This window comes from Elgaria multicarinata, chromosome 4, assembly GCF_023053635.1.
Source record: "Elgaria multicarinata webbii isolate HBS135686 ecotype San Diego chromosome 4, rElgMul1.1.pri, whole genome shotgun sequence".
Classification (NCBI taxonomy): Eukaryota; Metazoa; Chordata; class Lepidosauria; order Squamata; family Anguidae; genus Elgaria; species Elgaria multicarinata.
This window is the reverse complement of record NC_086174.1, coordinates 67,811,718-67,822,815: the sequence shown is the minus strand read 5'-3', so window position 1 is coordinate 67,822,815 and position 11,098 is coordinate 67,811,718. Positions and strand designations below refer to the sequence as shown.

At 41.1% G+C, this 11,098-nt stretch overlaps 1 protein-coding gene across 4 annotated transcripts in view; it reads left to right on the top strand.

The window, feature by feature from the left end:
* The first annotated feature begins 459 nt into the window (after positions 1–459).
* The window catches only part of MAP3K4 (mitogen-activated protein kinase kinase kinase 4), a 66,909-nt gene continuing 56,270 nt past the window's right edge, over positions 460–11,098 (top strand). For 2 of the 4 annotated variants that reach the window (XM_063124466.1, XM_063124465.1), the window contains exon 1: positions 460–681. In XM_063124466.1, the coding sequence (XP_062980536.1) occupies positions 605–681 (77 nt within the window). In that variant the 5' untranslated portion in view covers positions 460–604. The remainder of the gene's footprint in view (positions 682–11,098) is intronic. The other 2 variants (XM_063124468.1, XM_063124467.1) reach the window with 1 other exon arrangement.

Sequence of the window (11,098 nt, the reverse complement as noted above, 5' to 3'; positions counted from 1 at the left end):
CAAATTACCCTCCTTATCGCTGGGAGATAACGCACAGAGCTTTCTCTCCGTCAGAAGAGACCAGCCATCAGCCCGCGAGGCGCTGATGCTGTAATAGCAATCATTTTGTAGAAATTACGCACGATGAGCTTGAATCATGGACCTGTAAGGAAAAGGAATCTCGAAAGGAGTAAAGTTACATTCCTCCCACAGACGCTCTGCCTATCTCTGTCCCTCCCTCCTCCCACCCTCGTCTCGCTTCCAGGGCAGTAATCGCTGCAGCGGCGGCGGCGGCGGCGAGTAGACAGAACGTTCTGCTCCGTTCTCGCCTTCCGGGCGGCGCTCCATTCCATTCTCTGAGCAACAAGAGCGAACGAGATCGCCTGTGGCGGGCTTTGTCCCTAGACGCGCTCCGTACTACCGATGCTCCCGGCTTCACTCCTCTCGGAGCCTCTTTTCAAGATGGCGGCCGCACGGCTGGCTCTCCGCGGCCGGTCCTCTGCAGCCGGGTCGTGAGTGACACCTCCGGCCTCGGTTTCTGGACTCGCCGTGCGCGCTGCCTTCGTCTCGCCGGACCGGGCTGCACAAGGGCTCCCGCTGACGCTATGCTTGTATTGGTGCACGCATGAGAGACTCCGCCGCCGCCACCGCTGCCGCCGCCAGAGCCATGGAGGAGCCGGAGTGCAGCTCCTCGGCCAGCAGGTCAGACATCGAGGGGGCTGCCCCCCAAAGTAGCGCATGGGTGGGCATTGGGGGTGAGAAGGGTGGTTATTGACTCCTCTCCCACCCACACCCGTCGCTTAAAATTGCAGCTGACCCGCGGTCACCGCTTCGCCCAGCAGGAGGTTGCTGCATCCCCTGCGTCCACAATAGGCGCCGCCGCTGCAGCTTCCGCCTACCCTGCTGTTTCTGCAAGGGATCTTTCTCTGGGAAAGCAGGGTGGATGGCTGGCTGCCCGATGTTCAGCTTCACCACTGCTGCTGCTGACGCCGAGCCACACTCAAACAGTGCGTTTGATTTTACTTGGATTGCCTCTGGAGCAATTGGATCGATAGATCCTATTTTATTTATTTTTGCCTTTAGCGATACTAAAAACGAGGGGCAGCACCTAATCTCATTTGTGTTATTTTATTTGGACTTCCAAGTGTTTTGGTGAAAGTGAGCATCTCGGAAGTTTTATGTTCTGGTTTAAGGGACATTTATTAAAACGCTAACATTAATCCGGATACGTGGTGTGCTGTTGTTGTTTTCTTCGTCTTGTCCCAGAAGATTCTTTTCAGGCCCCTTTTTCTATGGCTCAGATGGAAAACAAAAAGTATACATGCAACATCCGGACCCTATCAGATCTTACTCAGGAATAATTTCACTGAATTCTGAAGTAAATGGTCATAGAATTGCAGCCAAAGTTCCTGTCATTCTTTAGTGTGAAAACTCCTGCAGCCCCTGCGTGCTGCTTCAGGCCCTTTTCCCTACAGGAGAAAGTTGTGAAGGCAATACTTTTCTGGTAGTTGTTGCAGCTGTTGATGTAACAGTGAGAATAGCAGCAGTGTGACAGAGCCCCCCCCTTTTAACATTGGTGTAAGTATGTGATCATTTATCTTATTGAATGCTTGAAGGCTTTTAGTTGCATTCTATAATGCCACTTCTGAGTGCCCTGATAGCTAGATTAACTGAGAGTTGTTTTTAAATGAATTCACAAGGCTACGGTTGTCTCTGCTTATTGATTCTTCTCCCATCACTAGATAGGAATGTAGAATGCAACTAGTAGTTGTAATATAAATAAAAGTAACAAAGATCTTGTATTTTTTCATGTAAAATCATAGTATCTCAGTGATTATATATGAAGCTCTTCTGCTCTTTTCATTGTTGACCCAAGTTCATTGCTGCTTCCTGAATATGCTCACATTCAAGTTGTCCGTCTTTCAAAGTATCCCCCAGGTATTTGTTGGCCATGTAAAGTGAGGTTCTATTTGTTCATAAGTTTATTTAATGAGAATTGGAACACCAGAATTAAATTTAGGGCTCACATTCAGAGCACAATTCTGTGTTTCAAGTTCAAATAACAGTTTAAGCTCCTTCAAGCCAGTTTCAAGTGTGAGACACAATGCACTGTTCTGTATTCCTTGGTGATTGATTCATTCAAATGAAAAATAGTGTGCATATTCAGAACACAGCTCTACCATTCATTTTCAAAGACCTGCACACCTGTTTTCAAATGGAGATGGTGCAGACTAGATTGGATGTAGCATTACAAAGTGAGGACTCTCAAACACTATGGTTTACTAGATTATTTAGGGTGCAATACTATGCATGTTTAGACAGAAGGAAATCTTATAAATCTAGCTGGGGAATGTTGGGACTTGTAGGACTTTTTTTGAGTAAACATATATAAGATTGTGCCTTTAGACAGGACAGAAATTCAGTATGAAGACCAGGCCTGCCCTGCTCTCTATTTTTGGACACTCGCTATCCTGACCTGGATCCATAGACCTGTGAGTCCTCCACCAAACTCTCTTATGCATGCAACTATGTTTCTCAGGAGCAATGTACACCACTTCACTTGTGTATCTCTTAGTTTGTAACTCCAAACTTCCAATAACAACAACAGTTCTCCTGTATCCATGTAGGATAGCATGATGAATATGAGAGATGGTGGCTTGCCCTAGGCAGTGAGCATTTGTGGATGAAGAGTAAAATGGAATTTATATATCCAACCCTAGAATCAATTATAACTGCTGAAGCTTAATAGGGGGATGTGAAATTGACAATATAACCTTCTATACCTGGGGAAGGAAAGCTTCAGTAGCAGTGGGATAAGTGAGGTTGACTTGTTTGAAATGATAGCCATTTTTTTGGTAGAGTCCACATATAATTGCAAACTTCATGTGATCATTGCATTGCATAACTACACTTATATTAGTGGGGATTGATCTTTAGAGATGGGAATGAAAATAACCTCGTGGGTTTGATGTCTTCAGGTTTCCAGCTGACTGTCAGAGTACTGCATAACTCTTAGTAATTCCCAAGCAATTATTTCTCTTGCTTAGATAACATCCTGTTGATTCAGTTTACTTCTCACCAGTAGGCATTCAGGAAATGCCTCCTTTTAAAAAATCCAGCAGTGTGCACAGTCAATACAAGATGGAAAAATAAAGAAACTCAATTTCAGCATCTGGAGGAAACAGCTAGGTCTGCATTTACAAAATTCACCTTGTAACGATAATGAAAGTCCCCTTTGTCAAGTGCTAAAATAGAAGTCATGATTTGTTTTTCTGGTAGATTGAAATCTTTACTGATTGGCTGAGGTGTTGTGAACATTCCAACTGCTTAGGGAATAATGGTATCATAATGTTTGCAGCCCTGCTTCTGTGAAGAAAGGGGGAATTGTCATTTTAGCAGGAATTAAACCCCACAGAGGCTCTAGGGAAAATAGTGGCTTTATGATAGTTGAGGACTGAGAAGAGGCCCCAGGATATAGGGAAGAATGTGTGTGGAGGGCAGAGGCAAAGTCCTCCTTACTAATCTGGTGCCCTCCAAATGTTTTGGATGACAATTCCCTGGATTCCTGACCATTAGCCATGCTCGCTGAGGCAGATGGGAGTTGAAGTTCACAACATCTGGATGGCACCAGGTTGGGGAAAGCTAGTCAAAATCCCCACGTCACTGGTGTAGCTTTAAGAATTACATAAAAGGGGAGCTGTTATGGCCTCTCCTATTTTTGTATTGTTATGATTGGCAGGCCTAAGGGGGTAAAGGTCATGACCAAAAAGCAGGGGATTGGGGAATAGAATGTGGATGTGTTGATGCAACAGGAGTTTCACACTAACATTTTTGTAGCAAAACTGTCTTGTCCTTTTAAAGTTGTTGCATTTTAAAGACTTCCTTGCCTGGTCTGCATGTTCTGCTTCTGTATTAAAGTGCTGTATAACAGGCAACATAATTTATATGTTGTCCAGAGTCCTAAGTACTTTGTGAATGATGGTAGTTTAAATGTAAAAGTGTGGCAACAAACACTACATGAACATGCAATACTATTTGGTGATAACAATTTACATATTGGATTCAGTTGAATAAGTATTACAATTTTGAAACTTTTAAACACAACCCAGCAACTTTCACCCAAACTTCATCTTCAGCACCAGTGATGTTATCAGATGTGTATCTGCTAGACAGTCCTGTCCTGAATGCATTTACTAAGAATTAAGTTCACTGAATTGGGCCTTAATTGCAGCCTTAGTGAGGCAAATGAAACAGAACAGTTTAGTCCTTCCCTCCTGCATCTGAAAATCCTTCCAACAGTGATCTACCCATGCCCTTTGCTGTTCCAGTTCTAGAGGGTTGTAGCTGCTCTGAGGATCCTATCTAGAGTAGCAATCCTATCTAAGAGAGCCCCATTGAATCAAATAAAAGTGTCTATCTGTTCCTGCATCCTATTTCCAACAGTGGCCAGCCACTTGCTTTTGAGAAGCCCACAAGCAGTGCATAAATGCCATCCCCCCCACCTCCACCATTGTCAATCCCAACAACAACTAGAGTCACTGAACGTGGATATTCTACTTAGTTGTTATGGCTAGTACCCATAGATGGACCTATCCTTCATGAGCTAAACTAAGCTAGTGGCATTATATCTTGTGGCAGTGAACGCCATACATGAATTATGTGTTGCTTGTGTGAAGAATTGTTTAATTTTGTCTGGCCTGAAACTATTGTTGTACATTATTTTCATTAGGTTATCCCAGGTTCTATTATTCAGTGTGCCTAACCCATGAAAGACTTGCATAGATGGGCTCACTGTTGTGACTGCCTCAGAGTAGAGATAGAGATCACACTGCTGTTGCCTAACTTAGCATAGAATCATCCCAACATTTGATGATCCAGCTTTCTCTAATGTAGCACTCTCTAGGTGTTTTGGACTACAACTCCCATCAGCCCCAGTCAGCATGTCCAATGGTCAGGATGGGATTTGTAGAAGGGCACCAGGTTGGGAAAGACTGAGTTACTCAATGGTTACTTTTGCAGGTAAGAAGTACTATTCTGCAATCTTGATTTATGGGACCTGTGATTTGATTCTTAAGGATTTGGACCTTGATAAATCACGTGAAAACCATAATTGGTGGTTATGTAATTACAGTGTGGGAATGTAAATTAAGTGCATGTATGTGCGCACTTGTTTTCCTTTATGTAAATATGCATACCAGGCAATTTATTTTTCAGTGGTGTGTGATACTGGCACAAGCAAAGGGACAGACTGTGTGTTTCCACTGTCTTACAAGTGGAATACTTGATCAAAGGCTCTTTTTGTGCCACTATTCTATGTTATGAATGAAACAGACCTGTGCATTTCCTGATTAAGGTTACTTCTAGTATAATGGATCTTACTTATAAATAATCTGATTTGAATGTGGTGTGGCAATTGATTTCCAACAACTAACAATCTATATTGTACTTGCTTGGTGGTCTTTGTTGTAATTCATATGTACCTATGCTCTAAATATGGATTTGTCATCATTTTTTTATACCGTTTATGTTTTTGATGGTTTTAAATTTTGTATACTTTTAATGTTCACTGTTTTTAACTTTTGTAAACTGCCCAGAGACCTTCAGCAGGGGAGGTATATAAATGTAATCAATCAATCAAATCATTTCTAGAATATGCAAGTTAAGTAGATGTGGGGCTTGTCTGTACTGTTCTTGTACTGTGCTCTTATTTGTGAGACACCCTGGGAATCAATGTAGAAAATCCTGTGTAATTCAACCCAAAACAATCCAGTTGGACAAGTGGTGAAATCATGGCACCTTACATAAACCCAGTGGTGGGATTGGCAACAAGAGATGAGGGTGCTTGCCTTTTGCCCTGCTCATGGGTTTCCAAAAGACATTTGGTTGGCCACTATAGGAACCAGGATGCTGGGCTAAATGGACCTTTGGTCTGATCTAGCAGTACTGCTTTAATATCCTTATGACTAGGGACTTAGTTTCTAAAAGCAGAAAATTTGAATTACTCTCTGTGCATCATTAATAATTGTTTTGTCATGAATGGCAAGAGTTGATAATCTATAATGATATCAAAGGGACATTAGTAAAGGTTAGGGATGCTTTCACTGTTTTAAGTTCCACTGTACCCTTATAAGGAATTCTCCTTAATTACCAAAAATATACTTTTATGTGTTGTCAGTGGTGAAGCATTTTCTAGCATGCACATTCTACCACATGCATTTTTCAGAATTGCATCCATATTGTTATATGGCTGTAATGCTTGACTACTGATATGAAATTGTTGGCCATATGATTTATGAAACTGGTTTTAGTGCTGGGGAAATATGTTTATACACTGGGAAAAGGTAACAAAGTTGATTATGTAAATTAGACCTTAGTCTGAGAATTTAATAACTTGTCAGATTAAAAAGGTGCTCGTAATACATCTCTCTCTCTCTCTCCCTCCCTCCCTCCCTCCCTCCCTCCCTCCCTCCCTCTCTCTCTCTCTCTCTCTCTCCATATACCAATATGTATATTATGCATATTGGTTTTATATACTAATTAAGAAATTGGCAGATGCTATGCTGAAACATTTGGTTGCAATTTATGATTTTTTTTCTTTATGCCTAATCCCTTTCATTTCAATTTTGACACTCCCAACTCCCACTTACCCCGGTGGCTCCTTGTAACCTATTGCCATATGCAGGGGACTAAATTTGGATTGTCACTAGCCAAAAATTTAAGTCACCAGGTTCATGCTTCTTCTCTCCTGACAGGGCAGGAAAGGGGGGCAGGAGGCTTGTTGGTTTGACTCTGTGTGGCTGAAGTGCTCTGGGCAACTTGGTCACACAGCTGCCAAATAACCCCTAGCCTTTCTCCTAACTTTGTGAGTGGGGAGGGGCAGGGATCACATTTAAGCTGCTGGGATGATCCCCATCTGTCTCTGCAGCTTCATGTCATGCTGTTGGCATGCCAACCAGAGGATAATGGCACAGTTGCCTTGGCAAGGATAGTGAAAAAAAGCTTGTACTTTTGGGCCTAACTATATGGTGAGCTAATTTCCAAAGGCTCTGTCCTAGGTCACCTCCCCTTCACAAATGTGGCAGGCTGTGATGAGGGCTATTTTCCTGAGGAGGGTCCCTTGGCATCTCCTTTTCTGGCACAGAGTGGAGTAGGGAGTGGATGAGCCTGAGGCTTATGCACATAATGGGAAGCCATGTTTTCTCGTTAAATCTGAACCTAGCCATTGGCTGCATTCGGACAACATGATTGTCAACAGTGGGATAACAATCAACTTGACAGTTGTTTATCTAGGGATACTCCCCACACAACATGATAATAATCAACTGTGGTGTGGATTAGGATCAGTGTTGAGTTGACTATTAGTCCATGCTGAGTTGACTCACTCTTCCCTTGCTCTCTCTCCCCCCGCAGTCCTCCCTCTAGTATCCCATCAGCCCTTGCTGAAAAACTATCCTGCTGGGTGGACTAGAGCGGCAGCTGTAGCTTTGACTGCTCTTGCCTCATGACTCAGTGGCCGACAAAATAGCCAGCAGTTGCCAGCGAAATAATTAAAAGTGCCCGCCACACAACACAATAATCAATGATGGTCCAAACAGTCAACTCTGCACGGTGTTGGTTATTCATGTGGGTTATTTCGACCAAATAACCAACCATTGGTTAAAAAAAATCCTTCCACACAACATGATAACCAACAGCGGGTTAAATAGCTAACCATCGACTATTTAAACCACCATTGGTTATCGTGTTGTCTGGACCCAGTCATTCTGTTGGCATACTTATGTCAAGTCTGTACTTCAGGCTATCTTTTTTTTAAAAAAAATCTAGTGTGATGTTAGATTGCAGCACTTGCAACATGTTATTCTGCAAATTGTCAGATTATATTGGTACATGGATAACAACTAGATCAGACAAGTCTTAAGAACTTAATGGATGGGCATGCCTAAGAGTATGACATAGTAAAATGTTTCTAATGGTTTTGGGGAGGAATGTTTGTTTATGAATGTTAAACGAGAACTGCAATTGTGTTGTAAATTGCAACACTAAAAAGTGTTGAGGCATAAAGTATTCAGAATGTTATTCAGTGCAAGTAAATGTTTCGAACATGTTTTAAATATGAATACTTTCTGGCCAGGTCCCCTAGGCTTGCATACTTATATATGCCCATGATTTAGTAATAGTTATAACACAGGGGCTACATTACCAGTAGTGTTTGGATTAACCCATGATTTGCTACAACCGCAGTGTGTGCTGGGTGCATTCCGCAGTCATTTTGCATATTCAACCTCCAATCATGCCAATCAGAGGTTGCTACATGATGTCTGAATCTGGACACTATAGGTTAATTGTGGGTTAAACAACCCGCAGTTAACCTACAGTAAGTAGTTAGGTTAACTGGGTTATTTAACTCATAATTAACTATAGTGTCCAGGTTTGGATGTCATGTGGCAACCTCTGATTGGCCTGATTGGAGGTTGACTATGAATATGCAAAATACCGATGGAATCTGCCTAGCACATGCTGCTACAAAGTGTGGATTAATTAAGCCATGTTTTGCTGCCATTATGTGTGAACTGGCCCATTGTGTTTCAGCATAATCTACTTTACAGAATTGTTGTCTAGATAAAATGGAATTCTTCATCGGAAAGGCAGCATACAAGTATGATAAATAAAAGTTATGCATAGAAGATAACCAAAAATGCTCAATAAGAGTATCAAATCAAGACAACAATTCCATATAAAATGGTCATTGGTGTTTGTATTACTGATATGAACACCTGTAATTGAAGAATAATTGTCATCAACTGTTGTGCAGAAGATAATTTATGTGAGTGGTTACATAATGTGATTGCCCTCTGACAACTGATTTTATGATGTTGATACTGATTGTTGTGTCTTTAAAATTCAGTCTCACCGACTTCAATACTTTAAGCATTTTCTTAAGTATTACATTTTTGTCTTTTAATTTTTCTGTTGTCTGGAAGATTATTTTGTAATATCCAATAAGATTAGAGGTTGGTGGGTGGGGGGAGATTGTCTTAAACTATCTGTGTTGGTCTTTGAACTGGAATATAGGACATCAGCTTAACTTGCATCTGGCTGCTTATCACCCTCTTTCCTTTATGACATGATGCCTGTGATGAATGGCAAAGCAATGAATAGAGCAGATTGGAGTTATCAAGTGGCCTCTGCGCCACCTATGCTGGGTGAATTCCCTAGTGGCTAGAGATGCATGTTCCATTTGTTAGAAGGCATTGAATAGCCAGGCTCTAATCTATTGAGGAATTGTTCAGGGAGTTAAGCTTTTGTAATTGAAACTAACATGCTTCTCACGTTGATTCATTTGGAACATGCATGTTAAATAGTGCATGATCAGTGAAAAGAATTGAGATAATCTGGTACTGCAGGTAATATTTCCAGATGAAAAAGTAACTGAAAAGGAGACCTACAAATTCCTTATTTTCAATGGATTTAAAGAGCCAAGGACAGGCATTATGTTTTTATGCACTGCAGTCTGTTGTGGACGTGTGCAGTATTAGATGAATACTTGCCTACCCAGTGAGAAACCCATGGAGTGCTGCCTGATATGTGTTCAACAGTCATAGCAAAATGGATTACTTTGCATTGTCTGGCTGTCGCAGTTGTTTTCATATATGTTAATTAGTGCTTTCAGTATCAAGGCTGAGTATATTGTTATGTAACCCAGAGACATTGGCCCTTCTGGAATGTTGACTGCACTGTGGTGACAAAGCAGTCTATGTTCAAGGAAAAGATTTGGGTGAATGTCGGTAGAATTTCATACTTAGGAATAATTGAAGGTCTTCTTTCACTTTGCCCTATCGAATTGCATATAGCTTTAAAAACATGTTTTTTGTGGTTATAATGGGTTGGATCCATGTTAAGTTATTTGTAATTGTCCTGTTGAAATCAATGTGCAAAGTTACTTATGACTAAAGAAGTCCCAGTGATTTCAGTAGGAGCGAAGTTCAGTTAACTTAGATTGTAGAGCCAATCCAATATGTCGAAAACTAAAATTGTTCTAGGTTTGCTAACTATTGAAAAACATGCAAACAGAATGTGAATAAATGTGAGTAAGCATTGGTCTTTTCTATTCAGAAAAGTTGCTTCCTAGTGGAAGACACTGGAAATGTAGGTAATAGATAGGTAAGAAATCCATTCTCCTAAACTGCTGGAAGAAGAATGAAAGGTCAGAGTTCTAGGATGTTTATTTTGTATATTTATAGGCTACCTTATAAAGTTCTTAGGGCATCTTGGCCAGGTGTCTGACTCTCATAATATGTGTGTGTGTGTTTGCATTTCCTTTGGACAAAATGAAGTGATCATGGAACAACTTCACTACATTGTGTGGGAAACCCTTTGTTTGAAATAGCCTTGTGTTGAAATATGCAGAAATTGCCACAAAAGAGAGACCTGCTAATTTTCTCTGAATGATATCTTTTCACTGTTCATGTATGTTCATGTAGAAAATGTGTAGTATTGTTGCCAAACTTGCTTCATGTAATGCCAAATCATGGGTCTGTGCTTCCCCCTCCATTCATATACTCTGATTTTCTCCCTGACTTCTCATTCGTGGCATTTCAGCATTGCATCTTAACTGGGCAAACAATGGTTTGCAGAAACCTTAGTATTCCTTCAAATCATAATTGGCAACCATAGTTTGAATGTGGTTTCCAATTCTGGTTTGCAAGCAAATTATGATTTGTGCAAACTGTTGTTTGTCTGGTTCAGATATGAATGATGGTTTGCTCTTAAATTGAAAATTGGGGTACAGGGGAAAGAGGTTGCTCAGGAGACCAAGTTAATTCTTGTAATGGCAAAGCATAATTTGTATTATGTCTGCACTAAGTCACTTTGTGAGGCCTGTGTCCATTTGGCCTTGGCTAAAGACTCAGTCTTTCCAAAACATCAATATGTATACATTTGCACATTCCAAATGTTAGAATTATTTTCTCATAGTTAAAGTAATCAGTCCACCCAGTTTTCATGCTTCACAAAACAAAAACAAAAACATAAGGGCTCCCGTTCTTGAGGTCTCTCCTCTTGTATCTAGCAAGTGTCTTTTCATGCTCCCAGAGAGCTCCGGCTATTGGGCGGTATAGAA